Here is a 21,537-nt window from a genome sequence, read left to right as displayed (position 1 = left end):
TATTTAAAAAATTGCGAACTTTTTACTTTTATAACTTATACTTTGTAATGTATTTTAATTATTTGATATGACTGTGGTTAACAATGATATATGAAAAAAAACCATAACCATAAAATGTCATGATACTTCAACTCAGTTGTCAGCGTCACATCCCCTGGTTACAGAAACAAGTGCATCTAATGCCTAGTTCAGACTGCGTGATTTTAGCCCCGATTTTGGCTCTCCGACAGGTTTTGAGAAATCGCAGACAAATGCCTGAAATCACAGGTAAATCGCTGCTCGTGCACATGAGTGACAATCACACAGTATGAACGATCAAAGATGCGATCTGAGAGAATCGCCGATGAGTCGCCAATGCCTGTGAAATATTTGGCGTGATAAATATCTGGAGCTGTCGGCGATTCAAATTATGCTGTGTGAATTGAGTTTTGACTAAAAATAACATCAGCGATCGCCTACAGCCAATGAGAGAGCAGCTTTCACTTGTTTGTGCGTGTGTGTACCTGCTGCAGGTCAGCGGGAGGCTGGGGGAGAAGGTAAAAGCGCTCTTTTTCGGTTTATTTGGACCCACGAAGTGGAGGGAAAACTGGTGGAGGTTTGACAGGACTCAGGAGCGCCCATGTCTGTTTGATATTTCATACAGAAAGAAATTAGTTTATTATCAACGTTGAGGAGAAATGGCTAATTCCCTTTAAACCCAGTTGAGCAAACATGTACATGTTCTACCCCATTAAAGGCTTCTTTCTCATTATGTAGTTAATAACAAAAGATATACTACATGTTTTTGGCTGTGAGACGTAGTTTGGACGAAGTTGTCGGTGATTCTCCCTATAGTAAAGTCATGCAATGTGAATGTCCATGTCACCGAACCATCTTGCAGTGTAAACAAAGCAGCGATGAAACGCTAGCCCAGATAGTCATGCAGTGTGAAAACATCTGTGACATGACTAGTTTGAAAATCATGCAGTCTGAACTCGGCATGAAGTGTCGAAATCACCAAGAATGCATGTGTATTAACACAATATGTATCTTTTTTTTAATTAAAATTAATTATGAGTTTAATGGTCGCTCACAAAATTTTACAAACATTTTTGTAGTTCACATAGAAAGAAAAAAAAAAGTAGTATAATTTTCAAAAACATTTGTTTAGCTTGCATTTTAAGACAGAACTTTATCACTGTGTAAATGAACATCCAAAATGCATTACATTTTAGATTTATGTAATGTAATGTGTATTCATAAAGTGCATTTATCATGTATGGCCATACACCCACAGCGCTTTACAACCGTTGGGGGGGGGGTCTCTACACCACCACCAGTGTGCAGCATCACATCCACTTGGATAATGCGATGGCAGCCACAGGACAATGTCGCCAGTGCGCTCACCACACACCAGCTAAAGGGGGAGGGGAGAGACAGTGATAGAGCCAATTCAGTGGATGGGGATGTTTGGGAGGCCATGATTGTTAAGGGCCGATTGAGGGTATTTGGCCAGGACACCGTGGATTATACCCCTTCTCTTTACGAGAAGTGCCCTGGTATTTTAATGACCACAGATAGTCAGGAACTCGGCTTTATCTCATCCGAAAAATGGCGCCCACTGACAGTTTAGTTTCCCCTTCACTTTACTGGGGCATTAGGACTCACACAGACTGCAGGTTGAGCACCCCCTGCTGCACTCACTTATACCACTTCCAACAGCAACCATGCTTTCCCATGTGGTCTCCCATACAGGTACTGACCAGGCTCACACCTGCTTGGCTTCAGTGAGTAACAAGTGAGTCTTGGGTTGCAGGGTGACATGGCTGTGGCTGCTTGTTGAAAATGTATAGTTGAGAATGTTTTCTAAATGCTCCTATATTAATAAAATTCATCTGAAATGTCACCCTACACTCTCAGAAATAAAGGTACAAGAGTTATCACTGGGGGGTACCTTTTCAAAAGGTATAAATTTTATTAGTATTAGTAATATTAGTAACTAAAAAGTACAAAAGTGTTCTTCTTAAAATTTGTAGGTACTAATATATACTTTTAAGGTACCAATATGGACCCTTTAAGTAAAAATGTGTACCTTTTGAAAAGGTACCACACCAGTGACAGCTCTCGCACCTTTATTACTGAGAGTGTACTGTTTGCAGTTCAGTCAGTTCCTCAGACTGAGACTTTAGAATCATCTGACATTTTTCTAATCCAATTGATCTAGTAAGCGTGAAACATGACTCATGCTTCTGAACGGGTGTGAGGATTTGGCAAAAGCTCTGTTACATCAAGGAGTATCCAACACAGATTAAAGCGCCTAGTATCCATAATAACACAGCGCATCTACAGCATTGACTTTTGCCAGAATCCTAGGATGACCAGAGGGATACGAGTGGTGCTCGATGCCAACCCGCCGACCTGGTGTCACAAACCTGGCATCATTTTACAGAAAGGCACCTGTAGGGTTTTGGCACAAGAGGTGTTTAAGAGGCGTTGTAAGTTATGCACATGAACGGCATTTACACAACAACAACGAACCAAAAATATTTACAATAATAAGACGGTATGACTTTTGATTTCTGTGCCAGGTTTGTCAGTTGGAATAATGCGGCAGAAAAGGCTTGTGCATAATGAGAGGCGTCTGCTTGAACTGAATGCGTCTTGACTGAAGTGAGGGAGTTATAATTTTACTTTAGCAGTATTATAGCGGTATGGGCTGGCTGTTTTCACATTAGAGACACAAGCTATAGCGAAGTTCAATTATACACTCAAAAATATGTTTGCTATTGGTTCAAGCTACTTATTTAAAACAAGCTGAAGCAGCACATTCCTTGTGGGTTTTTTTTTTGGGGGGGGGACTAAATGTTTTTGTTCAATCCACTTAAATTTGTAAAAACAAGTAGGTTAACTTAATCACTTTGTGATGGGACAATAAGAAGGAATTGTGTGGAACCCAGCATTTATTACAGTGTACACTTAAAAAATATATGTTTACCATTTCTCCAAAGACTTGTTTAAAATAAGCCGAAACATTTTTTTTTTCTTTTTGGACAACTTAAATTTTTTGTGTTCAATCCACTTAAATTTGTGAAAACGAATAAATTAACTTAATTCCTTTATGTTGTCCTAACAAAAATATATATTTTTTAACTTTCCTTAAATTATAGAATTGCCTTTTAAAATGAGTTTTATTTGAACACCATTTTTAAATGAGCTCTAAATTTCAGGTTAGTTTTTAGTGTATTGTATTAACGGTTTTGTTAGTATAAGTTTAGTTTTTATTTTTGTCAATGTGAACACATTTCTATTTAGTTATTTAATGTTTAGTTTCAGTTTTACTTCACTTAACACTGTTTTTTTTTTTTTTTTTTTTTACCTTAATTCACAATTAATTACTGGCTAATAATTGCATTACTTTCAAAATAAAATACTGTATGTAAATTCAAAACAAATTACTGTGATACAGTTAAAAGTGATTTACTGTGATTGTGTTACATTAAATTACTGTGAAATTACAGTCATGTAACTTCACAGTAGATAGTAACGTCCATTTCACAGTATTATCTTGTAGAATTAAGGATAATTTACTGTGAAGTAGGCTTTCCTCAGCTAGTCATTCTGACATTTACCCTGACTTTGAAATCATTTTGGGCGTTGAACAGTGTTTGGTTTTATGAATCAATAGCTTTTGTTCCAGTTTATGGCGTTTTTGGCTAAGCACAAAGTTATATTTATAAAAATTATTTCATATTTTCATCTCCATTCATTCATTAGTTTTCTTTTTTAATCTGGGGTTGCCACAGCAAAATGAACCGCCAACTTATCCAGGCCATGTTTTACGCAACGGATGCCCTTCCAACTGCAACCCATCTTTGGAAAACATACATACACACTCATACACTATGGACAATTTAGCCTACCCAATTCACCTGTACTGCATGTCTTTGGACTGTGGGAGAAACCAGAGCTCCCAGAGAAAAACCCACGCAAACACAGGGAGAACATGCAAGCTCCACACAGAAACGCCGACTGACCCAGCCAAGGCTCGAACCAGCGACCTTCTTGCTGTGAGGCGACAGCACTACCTATTGCGCCAACACGTCTCCTATTTTTATGTTAACCCTATAAAAAGGTGCAGTGCATGTATGACATTTATGCAGTTGACATGATATTCATGTTTCAATATAGGGTGATTTTTCTTTCAAATTATTTTTGAAGATGTAACCAAATTGTTTTTGGGGCTGCAATAACATTTTGTTTTTTTCTAAATATCAAAAAAGTGCCAAAACTAGCATAAAAGTTCATTTGTATTAATATCTATGTTAAATATCTATGTAAGATTACAGTAATTTGCTGTAATCATGCTAATCTGATCAATTTCACAATAAAACTCTGAATACAACGCATTATTGTGAATTTTTACAGTTAAATGCTGTAAAGTGATACTAATGTAATTTACTGTGAAAAAAAATTACAGTAACGTTGTGAAAATCTGGATTTTTTTTTTTTTTTTTACAGTGAACTCAAATTATTTATAAAGAACTTTCAACACCACTAGTGGAATTAAAGTGCTGTATAGAAATGAAAACAATATTTGTCATGATCACCAGCAATTTAACCTTCATAGATTGCTGGAGAACATTTACACGAACTACAATCCTGTCATGCACCACACACACACACACACACACATACACACACACACACACACACACACACACACACACACACACACACACACACACACACACACACACACACACACACACACCTGTTCCAAGCCTCCTTGATTAGACTCACACAGCTGATGCTGCTCATGGACTGATTACACTTCACATATATATACAGCTCACTTTGAGACTCTCATTGCTGAGTCTTATTAGGTTAACAACTTGTAACATTACAAAAAGGTTCCTGGTATAGTTGACACGGGTTTTGACCCTTGTTTTGTTTGTATCGTTTACACTGTCTGCCGCCTGTACTGACCATCTGCCTGTTACCTGATGACGCCTCCCGGTTGCCTTGTTTGTACACGTTTATGCCTGTTGTTGATCATTGCCGAGTAAAACATATTGTCTTGTTTTCAGAAATAATTTGCAGAAATTGAGTTTTTCCTTATTTCATATTGTGCAAACCCCATTGACAGATTGTGTTTTTAAGGAAAAATGTATTATTATTTTGAAAAATAATTAGATATTTGGACTTGGAACAAGACAAAAACTGTGTACTCTGGAATAAAGTTATAATTTGAGAAGGTTTAACAAACAAACTGAATATTTCATTTTCATTCTGAAAAACGGTTATTATTTTTTCTAAAAGAACCCTCCCATACAACTTATGTGAAAAAACAGTGTTTTATAAGCATATTTATTTTGTTAAAAAGAGAGATACTTCACCAAAAAAATAAAACAAACTAAAATAAAACAAAAAATTCTGTCATCATTTACTGTAAAACATGCTGGTTTCCACACAATTCCTTCATATTGCTAGTATGATTAGTATGTTTGTTAGTATGAATTGGTATGTTGTTACGCATCTTTTTTTTTTTTTTTTTTTACAATGGGACAGTTGCTAGAGTGTGGCTAGTAAGTTAAAAGGTCATCAATAATTGGCAGATTGATAGTCTGAGTTAAATGAGCCCAACCTCAAGTCTGTATGACAGTCTGGCGAAAAGTTATGAGGTCATGAAGTTTGGTCCAATGTTAAGTCAATGGGACTTTTTCAGGTTTTCTGAGTTTTCAGAAAACCGTTAGTGGGATCAGTTGGACAAGATATAGAAACTTAATTGAGTACAGTTTGAAGTTAGTTTGTGGTTGTAGTATGAATGTTTTAGGAGGAGATGTGTTCTCAAGATCTAAGTCTAAGAAGAATAAGAAGATGGAAGAAGAATAATAAGGTTATGCACAACAGTATGTTAGCTTTCTCAAGCCACCATAATTAAAGTAAGTGATTTAAAAGGCAGACAAAAGAACTGCACAAGAAAATCGCTGCTTGTTGGAACGATGAAATCAAACATTATAAAAAGCGTTAAAGCATTATTTATCTGAAGTAGAATGCTCCTAATTTGCATTCATTTTTCATAATTTTCCTTGGTTTGCATTAATGCGCACAGCCATCTGCCACAGACATATGTTTGCCCAAAGCTCAGATCTCTGGATCACTTCATCCTATTCTTGAACACACACGCTCTCAGATTTTCTCTCACTGTGTGTTTATGTTGCAGCTGACCCCATGGCACTCCACTGGCACGAGGATGCCACTAGCTGCCCGCAGTCCCCTTTGCCACGTCTTGTTCACCCGCTCTCGGCCAGCCGACGCACCAGACTCTGGTATGTTGCCAAGGGGCGAGTGGACTTCCATGACAACTGTTTAGCGGGAGAGAGAGACAGGCAGGCGATGAGAGAGGTGGGGGGGACAGTTTATCTCACTCCAGGGATAGATCTGTGGGATATCTGCCAGGGCCACATGCTATCATTATGGAGCAGGTTGGATAGCACATTAGAGAATGACAACTTTCAATTTGGTGGGCCTTTGAACACAAAGACTATCAGGAGGGGCCGCAGAACACTTGGCCCTGAAGCACTATAGGATTAAAGAGGATTATAGTGATAAAATGTGTGTGTATGTGTGTGTGTGTCTCTCTATAATGTCTCTCTTTACCTTTATATACAGCAAAGATGTCACATGGTCTTCAAAGCTTCACACTCCAGAGGAACGATTTCACGTCTTGTCTTGCAAAGTGACCAATAATTCTAATCCAGGTATGAAATATTTACAGTCTAATTGGTGGTTTTGCTAACGCAGGATAAACTGATAGTTGAACTTACTGAAAAACGTTTTCATATGATCTTGCGATTCTGATCTCCAGCATTCTTATTGATATAAGCGGACGTCAGTGCTGTAAAACGTTTACATGTACTACAACTGTATCATGTTTTCCATTTGAAAAGTTTTATATACAGATGATAAAAGCTGTGTTTTCATTCTACGCGAAGCAAAATCTGATGCATTTCCATCATGTTCTTAGAGTGGCTGACTGTAGTATTGTTAACCAAGAAACCGACTGTACACAAGGCAGGCTTAGTCAAAGACTATAGAATACACAAGACATGCACTCGTATACATTTGAATGGGGAAAAAGTGTAACTGTCAATAAGGTTAATAAAGCCCGCCTTCTAGTACAGGAGCCAATCAGCGATCACTATATGTCGAATAAAGCCCGCCTTCTAGTACAGAAGCCAGTCAGCGATCGCTATAGAATGGCAATTCTCCGGGGGAGTTGATCAGACCAGACATGAGTTTCTGCAGATTTTGTGTGATACAAACATTTAGAAATCAAAGTAAATAGACAGTTGTTGTTTCATTTTATTGGTTATTCAAACAGAATGCCCTTGTCGGTGCCAATAGCCTAGTGGTTAGTGTGTCGACACACAGCACCAAGGTGTTCACGGCGACCCGAGTTCGATTCCTGGCTCAAGGTCCTTTGCTGATCCTTTCCCCATCTCTGCTCCACACACTTTCCTGTCTGTAAAATCTCCATTGCCCTATTCCAATAAAGGTGAAAACCCCTAAAAATATAATTAAAAAAAAGAATGCCCGAGGATACTGCCTGAGAGGCGTTTCAAAGATGGATGACTTGCTTTAAAGGGGAAATGAAGCACTCTGTCAAGTTTACCTTATTTACATTGGATTCTACTTTAATGAATATATATTAAACAAACTCGATTAATGTAACCATTTAGAAGAAAGCATGTTTTACTATAGGTTTTAAACCTAGGGGTGCAGCCATCTTGGAATGTCGCTGTGTCGGACGTCGCTGGGGTTGGTTTAGTTCCCTCCGCTGAACAGATACAGTGGAAGAAAAGGAGAGTGTAAAGCCTAATTTAACCCAATGCATGAAGTTGTGGGTGTGGAGCTGGTGCAAAAATCATCAGTTGTGTCCAATATAAAAGTATATATATATATATATATATATATATATATATATATATATATATATATATATATATATATATATATATATATATATATATATATATATATATATATATATATATATATATATATATATATATTCTATTTTTAATTTTTCCTCTTTAAATTACCGATCATTCAATGCGCTTTGATTCACTCTCTGTATTACGCTGCCTGACTGCCTGTCTGTGAGTGTAACGGACTAAACACAGAGACTGGACAGCCTAATTTAACCCAATGCATAAAGTTGTGGACGAGCATCACAGAGTTGGTGCAAATACAACAAACACAAGCATTTAAGTTTCTTGAGTTGTGTGTTTTTCTTGTGTTAATAACCTTATACAAAACCTTTGGTTTGATGCGCTGTGGGCCACTCTCTCCTGCTGCTCCAGCGCTGCCTGACGAGGGGGTTTGCATACAGACTGATGCAACAATTAAATTGATACCTGACTTTATGCTTTACCAAATTACGTCTGTGTGGATTATGTCAAGACATATTCCCTCATCAAGTCGATCAACTCGATCTTTCAACATGTATGAAGGACATAAAAACCTGCCATGTAAAAAACTGTGCCAATCTTAGTTTGGTTTGAACACGAGCAGAGGTGAGCAGCTGTAGCAGTGAAAAGTGAAAGTATCTGCCCCCATTACGTCCGTAGTGATTCACTCTCTGTATTACGCTGCCTGACTGCCTGTGGTTTCAACCAGGTCTGGTGCTGACGTAATGGGGCAGATAATATTTGGTCAAGATACAACTATTTAAGCATCTACTACATGCTGGATAAGTTGGTGGTTCATCCCGCTGTGGCAACCCCTGATTAAGAAAGGGACTTAGCCGAAAAGAAAATATGACAAATATTTTATGAAAAAATCATAATATTGAGAAAATTATATTCAAAGTTAGATAAATAAGTGTTTAATGTATATTACTAATCAATAGGATTTACAATAGAAACAAACAGTTTTCATGGATATTTACTTAAAATATTATGATTGATATTGGCATAAAAAAAAATCAATAATTTTAAACCATAAACGTTTGTGGTATTTTTGTACTATTGCCAAATATATAATTCTACAACATAAGCATCCAGGGTCACATTTTTTTTTTTTTTTTGTTTATTTATTTATTTATTTATTATTTTTGTTTTTGTAAATAAGACTTAGGGTTGGTCTGTTATAATCAAACAAAACACTTTAGCAACTATTCTAACATTCTAGCAACCACACATCAATGCCATTTATATTCTCCAGCACTTTTGCAGTGATTAATGGCATTTAATTTTAAATATTAAACTCAAGTTTCATCATTTTTTTTAATTCCTCGTTGCTTGTATTCTGTTCATATTTCAACTAAATGATACATAACTTCTGTCCTGTTCTTGCATGTTCATAGATGCAGTACTGGAATGTCTTGGGGTCAGGTGGGAGCTGCACTGCGCTGTCTTGAGTAGTTCAGACACATTATGTGAATTGTATACGAGCAGCAAGAGACAGAGGGATGTTCAGCTACATGAGAGAGCAGGTATTGTGTCTGCTCATATGCTGTAACTTCTGAATCACTGAGTTTCAAAATAAGGATTTCCTGCTCTTTTGTTTTTGTTTGTTAATTCATTCATTCATTCATTCATTCATTCATTCATTCATTCATTCATTCATTCATTCATTCATTCATTCATTCATTCATTCATTCATTCATTCATTCATTCGTTTATTTATTTGTTTGTTTATTCATTCATTTATTTATTAATGTATTTGTATAATTATTATTATTATTTTATATTTGTGCGTTGCCTTATTTTTGTTTTTGTTTTAGCATTTGTTTTGCTTTGTTTACTTTTGTTTATTTTGTTTCATTTTGCTTTAGTTTTTGCTTTGTTTTGCTTTTCATTTAGTTTTTCTTTGTTTGTTTGTTTGTTTTGTTTATTTTGTTTCATTTTGCTTTAGTTTTTGCTTTGTTTTGCTTTTCATTTAGTTTTTCTTTGTTTGTTTGTTTGTTTGCTTTGTTTTCATTGCTTTATTTTTAACATTACTTTTTGTTTGTTTTGTTTTTTTGTTTTTTTTGCTTTGATATATGTGTATAGTGTTTAGCAACTTAAAGCAGTATAGCTCACCAACCTGCTCAATAGTGTTCAATTTTAGGAATCATCGTGCTCGTCTGAAAATGTAACCATAGCAACAGCATGCTTCCTGAATACTCACAGCTAAACCTTGTGTCCAACAAAACATTTTTCTCTCTCCTAAGACCGCTGTTTTTTTTCTTCAAATGTATCCAATGAGTGTGCCTGCACTTATAACAGAAAAACAAATTACTTTATATTTTATTGACTTTTTGTCTGAGAAAACTATTTACAAAGTAAGACACAGTGTTTGGAACCTGATGATTTCTGAAAGTGCACACTATTGAGCTGTTTGGTTTGTTATAATACTTTAAGTTGCTAAGTTTGCTACATATATCATAGCAAAAAAAAAAAAAACAGACAACAAACAAAAAACTATAAATACATTAAATTAAATTAATAAATGTAAATAAACAGATAGATAGATAGATAGATAGATAGATAGATAGATAGATAGATAGATAGATAGATAGATAGATAGATAGATAGATAGATAGATAGATAGATAGATAGATAGATAGATAGATAGATAGATAGATAGATAGATAGATAGATAGATAGATAGATAGATAGATGATAGATAGATGTAGCTACACACACAGTGATAACACAAAAGGGTCTTAATACTGAGTTCTGATTGGTCAATCGTTATTGTTTATAAGTCAAAAATTACCATAAATAGATAATTTTATTGTTTAATTTCCATGATAAGTTTTACATTACACACACTGTTGTTAATCTAAAAGGGATTGTATAGGGGGATGGTAGTTTTACAAAGGGGATGCTTTTTGTCATTTTTTCCATAAAGGGGATTCCATTCCCCTGCAATCCCCCCTCAATTTGAGCACAATATATTGATATATGTATATCTAACAAAACAATTCATTAAATATAGTCATAAAATATGCAGTATAATAACTTGTAAACTATTATTATCTAATAAATAATGCAAGAGCGAAGATCACATAGTGAACATGATAAATAGACCATGTTATCATCACTGTGATCATATTAAATTAATTGATTTGGACATAATTTAAAAATATTTTTCAGTTTTAAAGAATAGTTAAAATCCACTGTCCAATTTGTGCAGTTAAAGCCAGCAGAGCCAGTAGTTCTGCACATGGAAAAGGACTGGTGTATAGAAATTGGCATCTCAGTGGCCTGTTGATTCTCCGTCTGCCTGTCAAAGATGCCTCCATCAATAAAGAAGGTAAGCGCTAAAAATATGTCATGCTTATTATACTGTAGCTGTAAATGACAAGCGGTGTCATCATCTGTTGTTGACTTGCTGTCACATGAGCTTCTGATCTTACTGTACTCTCAGTGATGTTGACTGATGAGGGGGCATTCTGTGACAGTTAAGGAGTAACACAGTTATGTAAGAATCTCTGCTGTTTTTCAGCTTTGTCTTTTGCTCTGCGGATACTGTATGACCCTGAGGAACGCCCCGATGAGTGGGGAGAGGCCGTACTCTCCGCTGCTGCGTTACTGGGAATGTCAAACCTCTTCCAGAAGTGAGTTTGGCAATTTTGTAATCTGTTTGTGCACTGACAGATCCGATCAATCTGGTATGTGCTGTCCAAAACACAACCTGCTACAGGCACTGTCACTTCAAACAAACAAAGAAAACAATTGCTTTAATAAATTTCATCAGTAATTTACAGAATAAAACAAATAACCCAGGCTCATTCTGATTATGTACCCCTATATAAATTTCTGGATTGCGCCAAATACATCCCAAGTGGTACTTTTTTTGCAGTTTTTGTTTTCACAAATCCACCAGAGACCGCCATGTACACTTTTTGAGGTTTCAACTTTCTCTTGCAAGTGCCATTCGTGCCTGCTCTTCTTACGCTAATCCACAAGAGGTTTCTGTCGACTGACTGACCCTTACTCACCCTCTTCCCTAAACCCAACCGATAGTGTTTTAAAAAGCACAGATTGACCTAAACCCAACTGACAGTGTTTTGAAAAGCAATCCAGAAAAAGAAAAACCCAGATTTTTACCACATTTTCAGATTTTACCATATTTTCACCCTGTTATTCACTTGTTTTTTTTCTTTTTTTAATAAAACTTTTACAAGTTTTAGCTACATTAAGTTAGCGTTCAGAAAAAATAAAAAACACCCTCGAAGAAAGTCAAACACAAAAACCCACTGCCAACTAGTGTTTCAGAAGTGTTACTGCAGAGCAACAAAAACAGAACGCAAAAGCATAAATCCTACACGCAAGGCAGACGCCGTGGGTCACGCCGATCACTCAACGCAGAAATATAAATCAGCCTTATGTCCAATTCACACGGGACTTCAGCGTTAACACTTGCCGAAGTGTGTGTCTAAAGTTGGGCCTGTCCCAGTGTCATAGAAGTGTCAGCCAATGAAAATAGTCTGCAGTCAGCTACTGTTTGAGCAGGGGTATTTGCATAAAGTGATCGGATAGGCTGATACTTCTATTGGCGCTTGAAAAGTTGCTGAAGTGGCACTGACGAATTCCTAATTCACTTAGGCAACGCTTGATGTCACGCATTCAAATTTCAGTGTGTGTCATTCGTGCCTGCTCTTCTGACTTAAATTCACCAGAGCCGGCTGTCGACTGACTGACCTTCAGTCACCCTCTTACCTAAACCCAACCGATAGTGTTTTAAAAAGCACAGATTGATCAGCACCCACCAACTTCCCTAAACCCAACTACAGTGTTTTGAAAAGCAATCCAAAAAAAGGAAAACCCTCATCTGATTTTTACCACGTTTTCAGATTTTACCACGTTCTCACTCTGTTATTCACTTGTTTGTTTTTTATATATATTTTACTCATGTTTTTTCTTACCTGCTTTCTGGAACCATTCTTCACTAGACTCAAACCTCATTGCCACATTTAACTCTGTTCTGCATCTCAAATCCTTCAACATACACGGCGAGCCACTGAACAAACTGGTAATAGCAGAAAAGAAATGTCCATATTGAAGTAAAGGCTGATTTAAACTTCTACGTCAAGCATGTGTACTTTATGCTCCAGTACAGCCTTTGTACGGTGGCAGACCCCTCACCGTTTGTGACAGCGACGCAGACTTGCACCTCTCCAAAAATTTAACTACACATCGCAAGGACGTGTAACCCCGCCGGTCCTACGCCATCCAAGCCGCTCCGAGCTGGGATTGAATCTTCCGTTACAGACGCATAGCACAAGCTCTGTCATTACCATTGCTTGGTATCGCTGACAAGTGTCGGCCGGACCGAGAGCTGCACGAGCTTGTTGTTAGTGTTTACAAATGTCGAGTTCCATGAAGGAGCTCCAGATGGAAAATTTTGTGTTGTGTTTACCTTATGATTACAGTTATTGCACATCCACCAGCTTCTGCCTCTGAAAAAGCGAGTTTTAGCTACTTGTGGGTTTAGCCGATCACTCAAAGCAGAAGTATAAACCACAGGGCTTCAGCTGGGCTTCAGCGTCAACACTTGGCGATGGGTGTGTCTAAAGTTGGGCCTGACGCAATTGTTATAGCAGCGTCAGCCAATGAAAATAGTCAGAATTCGGCTACTGTCTGAGCTGGGGTATTTGCATAAAGTAGTCTGAGTGAAAAAAGAAAAGAAAAAGTTGCTGAAGTGGTGCTGAAGGATCCACAATTCAGTTTGGCAACGCTTGACATCACCCATTTACTAATGCCCTGTGTGAATCAGGTGTTAAGACGTTAGCTGGTAAGCACGAAAAGGAACAGTGTCATACCACCTCGTAGTGTTCACTTTAAAGACAAAATGCAGCCGTACGTTCCTCTGACTACATAATTCTCAAGATATCTATATAGGGCAGCGTATTCAGAATGACTCCAAGATGCAAACAAAATTTATTTACATTTTTCATAATTTTTTTCTATTAAGTAGTATTCTAATTGTTTCCTTAGCTGTCACTTCTACACATCAAAAAATAAACAAACAAACAAAAAATCTGTTGCTGAGCACTTTTTCTGTTGCTGTCAATGGAAGTGCTGCATTAGAAAATATATTTTTAAAAAAGCTCTGTCAATTAGAGAGGCAGATTTTAGATAAGAAGATTTTTAGAGGAGAGCTGGGGTTTTCAGTGCTTTGGTGCACTAAATGTTTATTTCCAAGCTGAGCATTTTTTGTCTGCACAGTAAAGTTTTCTCTGTTAGACTTTTGTTTTGGAACCTGTCTCATTTGGCCATTTGCCAGTGCGGTTCGTTTGGCATATGTGAATCCAGCAATAACGCTCGGATGCCATATCAATCAGTCCGAGATCGCCTAAATGAGGTGTCTCGGCTCGATTGAAACAAACTCTGGAGCAGATCGATTGTAGTGAGAAAGTGATATGATCCGAGCTTAGCTATATCACAGTGTATCATGGATATGTCATATACAGCTATATGAAGAGAGAATTATGAGTAGGGCAGGAGGTCATTTCATGTACAATGTAAAAAGTTTCATGTAAAAGCCTATAATGCATAGGACAACTGCTATACACGGGTAAGTCTTACCTCTGATTTATTTTTAATAACGATGTCTGTGGGTGTCACCATTCAAAATGAAAGCGCAGCTTTTCGCTTATGATGTCTTTATTGCTCATCATAAAATAGAATAAGGAAGCATAACAGCTGAGCGGGACTCTGAAAACCCTGAAACTCTGACCAATGTGGGAAGAGTTTAATCGCTGATGACTTGTTTTAGCTCTTTTACTCCGTTTAGAAACTTTTCCGTGTGAAAGCGAACCCCACCAAGGACAAAGAGCAACATTGTTACAATTGTAATCCCTGTTTTTAGAACAAATGAATCGATTCACAGGTGTGAAGCACCCTAAATTATTTCTTAAAGAGTTCAATTTGACACTAGCCATGAGTGTTTTCGGTCTGCTGCTTACATCTCCTCTTAAGTTTTTTGCCAGCCTTAATTCCTCAAATAACTTCTGCCTCAAGTGCCTCTTAGGTGAATTGGAGGATTCTCCAAGTAGTTCCGATGGCCAGTACATAGCTGAACTGTAGGGGTGTCCAAACTTGGTGTTGGAGGGCCGGTGTCCTACAGATTTTAGCTACAACTTGCCTCAACACACCTGCAAGGATGTTTCTAGAAAGCTTAGTAAAAGCTTGATTAGCTAGCCCAGGTGTGTCCAATTAGTATTGGAACTAAACTTTGCAGGACACCGGCCCTCCAGGACCGAGTTTAGACATGCCTGCTGTACTGTTTTATATCATAAAACACAGTGTGGGGGTAATGCATTACAATTAACTCGACTTATGTAATAATATTACTTTTTAAGTAACGAGTAAAGTAACACATTACTTAAAAAAAATAAGTAATAATATTTTAATTAATTTTTAGTTTAATTAATTATCTTTTAAAAAACAAATTGCTGAATTAAACTTAAAGTAGTCGCAATGAATCATGCAGCCAATAGGACAATGTGTTAATTTTTTTAAAAAGGGGATTGTCTCAATCCACAGTGATTTTACTTCAGACAAATAGTAGAAAAGCAGAAAACGCTTTTAACTTTCAATACTCTTTAAATACGACATGCCCCTGGGGTCAGGAAGTTGGCTTTGTCTTTGGCTCTGAGGCTGCAGAATCAGGGAAGAGCCCTCTCCTGCATGTATAATCATTACATATAATATATCATTGGTTGACATTGCAGCCACCTTTATCAAAGTAAAATGTATTCAAACAAACATCTATATACGAGCAATATCACACGTGTAGCAGTGTGATATGGCTGTATATCAGCACTGGTTGGGAGGCATGCCTTAGTGTCCCACCAGTGCTAATATACAGCCATAACTCACTGCTACAAGTGTGATTTTGTGTTTATACAACAGTTCGATGACACAATTGTGTATATAAAAAAAGGAAATTAAACACGGAGAGTCTGAAAACCCTTTTGTATTAGGAACTACTTTCTTCCGCCATTCATTCACATCTGCAGCTGACATCAAAACAGCCAAAGCCATTACTAGTTCACCAATGTCACTTAGAGCTAGTGTTTGAATGACTCTCTAGCGTAATGTCTAAAGTAATGACAAAACAGCTGATTTAGGCTCACAGTTTAAGATTATAAGGCTGAACATGACATGAAATGCCATCCGTCTACAAAGATATTTCCCTACAGTCTATTATAGAGTACAGTATTTCTCTGTTGCAATTGGTATATTGTGACGGATGCCAGGTGTCCCAACGTTTACCCGGAGACTTTTAGAAATGAAACAAAAAGGAGACAGAAACTATTTCGCTCTTCCTATTGGCCTTTATGCGTTTCTCCCAAGTGCTGTCGACTATATATATGCCATGACAATGAGTAGGCGAAAGGGAAAGAAAAAGACACTCCATCACATCTGTCGCAAAATAAAATGTTACATTATTGAAAGAAAAGAATGATACAGCGGTTGAACGACCATCACACACTACTCCTCAGAGCTCGCCAGAACTGAACTGAGCTCCCATACATGCATGCTAACATCTCTAATGTAAAACAACCACAGAAGTCCTCTTAAAGGGGACATGACATTTATATAAAATACATATCAAACATGAAGCGACCGTTTAATATCACAATAATTAACCCTGAAAAAAGCAGCACAATCACTACCAGAATGCTGTTGTGTTTGAGATAAGGAAAAATGATAAACAAAAGCAGGCATTTCTTCTTTCTTTCTTTCTGCCAACACAACACAAATTCCTGATGTGTGAGTCCCTAATCTCACACTCAATCCACTACATTTTGTCAGGGTTCTGACACTCTGGTCATGTAAATTCTTGTTTTGGTGGCAGAATCCGGACATGTCATGTCTAATCCTGTCCTGTTGTGCTCGGCTCAGGTTTTCTTGGGTCAAGCACTTGTTTCTGTCATTGTGTGTGTCTCCGTGTGTGTGAGCGCCTTCGTTGGTGTGCGCAGAGCATGCGCGCTCCCGCTTGATGCGGCCGCGCGGGCTCTGCGTCCTTCTGACGCGCGCGCGCTCTTGTACTCCTGTTTGTGTTTTCGTCTGTCTGCAGCGTGGTGTTTCATTCCCAGCATCTCAGTCTTGTTGGTTTCGGTTTTGGTCGGCGCTGGGATGAAGCATGCACGCTGCGTGTGTGAGCGCATGGTGAGTGTTTGCATTCATCGTGTGCTTGTGTCTTGCGTCTTTCAAAGCAGGTGGCTATGTGTTTACATTGTGGTCACGTGCTTTTGTCGTGTGCTTCAGTGTTGTGCTTGTCTTGTCATGAACATGCGGTTAATGAGTTCTCTCATTGGCTGCATGTTCTTGTCCTGTTTTATGTGAGCGCATGGCTTGTGTTGTCTCTCTGTGTCATGCGCTCTCCCGTCTATTGTCTAGTCCCACCCTCCTTGTTAACTCCTTATTAGTTTGTCATGTTCACATGTGTGTCAATTTACTTTTGCTTTATAATCCCCTCATGTTTTCAGTCAGTAACGTTATAAATACAGCATTACAACATATAAGAGAGAGAGTGATCGACTTGGAATATCACTTAGTTTAATAATGATTTGAAGCAAGTAAACTCAAAATGATCACATGTCTATTTAGATGCGAATAGCACCATTTATCCACGTATAGAATTTGTCAAAGCAGTTTAAAATAGATCAAGTTCTAGTAAAGAACACTGTGTTTTGATGGTCTGTTTGTTCAATTGAAGTTACATTGCATCTGCCAATTAATTCTCATTAGATTAGAAGTAGATTGTTAGGTTGGGGTTAGAGTAAGTTGACATGTACTTGCAAAGTTTCTTATAGTCAGTTTAATGACTGTTGAAGGACTGTTAAATGTCAGTATTAACAGATATTTAGCAGACAGTCTACTACTCAAATGGACCATCAAAATAAAGTGTCACCCTAGTAAATTAAAACTGCCTCAGTCCAGTTTTTACAGTTGAAGTTCGTTTACGTAATGTAATTGTCACTGCTGAAAACCAAAACACTGAAGAGCAAATCCATGGCATACAGCTCAACAAGTCCTAAACCGTACAAGCCAGTGGCCAGGAACAAACTTCACCAATTGACAAAAGTAAGGGAAAAAAACTTGAGAAAAAAAACAGGCTCAGTTAGGCATGACCAGTTCTCCTCTGGCAAACTTCTTGTGCAGAATTACAGTGTAGGTGCCTGAGGCTTGAGAACGATGGACTGATTAATAATAGATTGATTGATAAATAAATTGTGGCACATGAATACACAGACAGTTTACTAAAAAAGTTTACTTTCAAATTGTCTGTGCTGACAGATACAACGAAGCAAACAAAAATCTAAAAAGTAAAAATGTAATCAAATGTCAACTTTAAATCAAAAGAGATCATATTGATTAAATGATTGATTGATTGATTGATTGATTGATTGATTGATTGATTGATTGATTGATTGATTGATTGATTGATTGATTGATTGATTGATTGACTAAGGGTCACATTAAAAGTCTCCTACAAGTACTGAAACACAAAAACATGTTCCTATGCCTATGTAATGTGTCATATTAAGTAATAAACGCTGATCCAGTAGTTTCATAAGTCCACACCCAGGTCTCTATCAACATTTGGGTTATCCAGTATAGACTGATTCATTTCCAGGATGTTGGGTGGATGTGATTCTTGGCAGTGCAGTAAGTCTCTGGGTTTACTTAATAGATATTTTTCAAATAAGATCAACCATGTTCCACCCAACAGAGTTTGAGCTACAGCTTACATTGGATCATCGGTCATGGGTGTGTCAATTTGTAATTATTTATTCAAATCATATTTTTTGCACACAAAATGCATAGATGCTTAGTTTCAGATTGACTCTTGTTTTGGCAAGCGTGAAAGCGTATTTAAAAAAAATAATAAATGCTACCTTCCAGTTTTTACTTACACTGGAAACAATTTTAAGACAGTACAATAGGAAAAAAAAACATAATCATTATTTCCTTTTGCTTTTTCTTGTTTTAAAAAAAAACTTTTGAAAACATCAGCTGCACTGACCTAAAATTATTTGTCAGCAATATAAAAAAACATTCAGTTGGGTTAACATAAGATTATTAGTTTTTTTGGTGTGGTGAGCTACTCTGTAACAAAACTTTTTAAGTTGTGCCAACTGAACATTTTTGGTCTGCAGAACTGGAATGCCTAAAGTTGAGTGAACTAAAAAACCCATAATTCTTATTTCCTTTCCTTTTTTCTTGTTTACAAAATTTTTGAAAACATCAGTTGCACTGACCTATAATGTCTGAAGTTGAGTGAACAAAAAATTGGTACTAAGAAATAATACATTAACAAACAAACAGTTCAATTGAAAATAACTATAATAAAAACATAAAAATGTTAACAGAACATTTATTAAACACAGAATTAGAAACAAGACAGAAGGCAAAACAACAATAACAGTAAACAAGACAAAGCAGGACAAACAGAGAAAATAGTTTGTAATGCTTCACAAGTAAAAACAAGACTCAGCAAAGAGTCTGTGGAAATGATGTGTCTTTATAGTCCTAGTAATCAGTCCATCATGAGCTTCCAGCGGTGTGTGTGTGTGTGTGTGTGTGTGTGTGTGTGTGTGTGTGTGTGTGTGTGTGTTTGTGTGTGTGTGTGTGTGTGTGTGTGATTAGAAACCAGAACCTGAATCCTCCATTTGAATTATAGTTTTGTAAAACTCGAGTCCAAGTTCAAGTTGAGTACCCGAACACTACTATACACTAAAAAGAAAATGCTGGGTTCCACACAATCGGTCTATTTTTACAAATTGAAGTGGATTGAGCATAAAACGATTAAGTTGTTTCCCCCTTTAAAAAAAAAAACTAAAGAATTGTGTTTTGTCTCATTTTAAATAGTTTGAACAAACATCAAACTTTTTTTTGACAATATAAAAAACAATTTCTTTGAAATATCAAAAAATGATTTTTCTATATGATTTACAGGTGTCTTAAAAAGATGATGGCAGATATCTCATCTTCAAATGTGTGCAGCTTTCATCAAGCATCCTGCAAGGTAATTATTATTACTATTAATAATATCTAAATTAGGGGTGCCCAAATGTTTTCTTATGAAGGGCCAAAAACCAAAATTGATTGACGCTAGTGGACCGAAGGTAAATATAGTTGGGTAATTTCCTAGTTTATTTTAATTTATTTATATATTTATTTATTTATTTATTTATTTATTTATTTATTTATTTATTTATTTATTTATTTATTTATTTATCATTTTTTTCAAATATATTTTATTGAACATTTTTAGTACAAAAACAAGTCAGAAAATTACACTGAGTAAAAAGATAATATCTATTATACATGTAATTTGAATTCTGACCCCCACATGATAATGACAATAATAATAATAATAATAATAATAATAATAATAATAATAATAATAATAATAATAATAATAATAATAATCATCATAATCATAATAATCATAATAATAATCATCATCATAATAACAACAACAAATAATAATAGTAAGTAAAATTAAATTTTAATTAAATAAACTAAAAAATGTATAATAATAATAATAATAATAATAATAATAGTAACAATAATAATAACAACAAATAATAATAGTAAGTAAAATTTAATTTTAATTAAATAAACAAACAAATTAATAATAATAATAGTAACAATAATAATAACAACAAATAATAATAGTAAATAAAATTAAATTATAATTAAATAAACAAACTAATTATTATTATAATATTAAAATAATAATAATAATAATAATAATAATAACAAATAATTATAGTAAATAAAATGTAATTGTAACTAAATAAAAATAATAATAATGACATAAAATACAAAAAATATATTACAAAAAGGCTTATTACATTTCTTTTGTCCATGCTGAGACAAGCTCAGACAAGCTTTTAGTCTTAGTGACTTAGAGGTTCCTAGATAATCAAAGCAAGGGTCCCAGGTCCGATAAAATAGAAAAGGTTTGTTCTTCATAGCTGTGGAGAGAAAGTCTCAAGTGGGAATATGTTGCAGACTGCAAGCAGCCACTGATTTAAACTGGGTGGTTCTTTATTAATCCTCTTTATTCCTAGTTTATTAATTTTATTGAAACATTTCATTTCAGTTTGCTTTTGTAGATCAGCAGTAAAACTAACAAAAAAACTTGCGTCAATTAGAAATGAAAATCTCCCCATTCACCCCAACCCTCTCCATCATACTCACTTCTCCTCTAAGATGGCATGTTGGGCCAAATTAAAGGTTGCAATGGGCCAACTTTAGCCCACTGGCCCTACTTTAGGCATCTCTGATCTAAATGTATAACAAAGTTGTTTATCTTTAAATTATCAATAGGGGGAGCTCTGCATTCAGCGTTCAAACGTTTCTAAACCTCTTTCTGTTTTTCCAGTTCAAAGAGACTTTTCTCCAGAGAGCATGTGAACGCTGGCTGGAGCTGTTCTTTGTGACCGAACTCAGTTCTCACATAAAACTTAAAGATTTACCGTTTGACCTGCTGTTGAAAACCCTCCGTAGTCCAAGGTCTCTTATGTTTTTGTGT

The 21,537-nt window shown here is 36.1% G+C and overlaps 1 protein-coding gene across 2 annotated transcripts in view; it reads left to right on the top strand.

The window, feature by feature from the left end:
• The window catches only part of btbd16 (BTB domain containing 16), a 54,028-nt gene that overhangs the window by 4,516 nt on the left and 27,975 nt on the right, over nucleotides 1-21,537 (top strand). For both annotated transcript variants that reach the window (XM_087275951.1, XM_087275950.1), the window contains exons 5-11: nucleotides 6,203-6,308; nucleotides 6,652-6,740; nucleotides 9,350-9,478; nucleotides 11,167-11,286; nucleotides 11,479-11,590; nucleotides 19,950-20,019; nucleotides 21,388-21,518. In XM_087275951.1, coding sequence (XP_087132077.1) covers nucleotides 6,203-6,308; nucleotides 6,652-6,740; nucleotides 9,350-9,478; nucleotides 11,167-11,286; nucleotides 11,479-11,590; nucleotides 19,950-20,019; nucleotides 21,388-21,518 — 757 coding nt within the window. The remainder of the gene's footprint in view (nucleotides 1-6,202; nucleotides 6,309-6,651; nucleotides 6,741-9,349; nucleotides 9,479-11,166; nucleotides 11,287-11,478; nucleotides 11,591-19,949; nucleotides 20,020-21,387; nucleotides 21,519-21,537) is intronic.

The sequence above is a fragment of the Danio rerio genome, chromosome 12, assembly GCF_052040795.2.
Source record: "Danio rerio strain M-AB ecotype USA chromosome 12, GRCz13ab, whole genome shotgun sequence".
In the NCBI taxonomy this organism is placed as follows: domain Eukaryota; kingdom Metazoa; phylum Chordata; class Actinopteri; order Cypriniformes; family Danionidae; genus Danio; species Danio rerio.
This window is presented reverse-complemented; position numbering and strand designations above follow the sequence as displayed.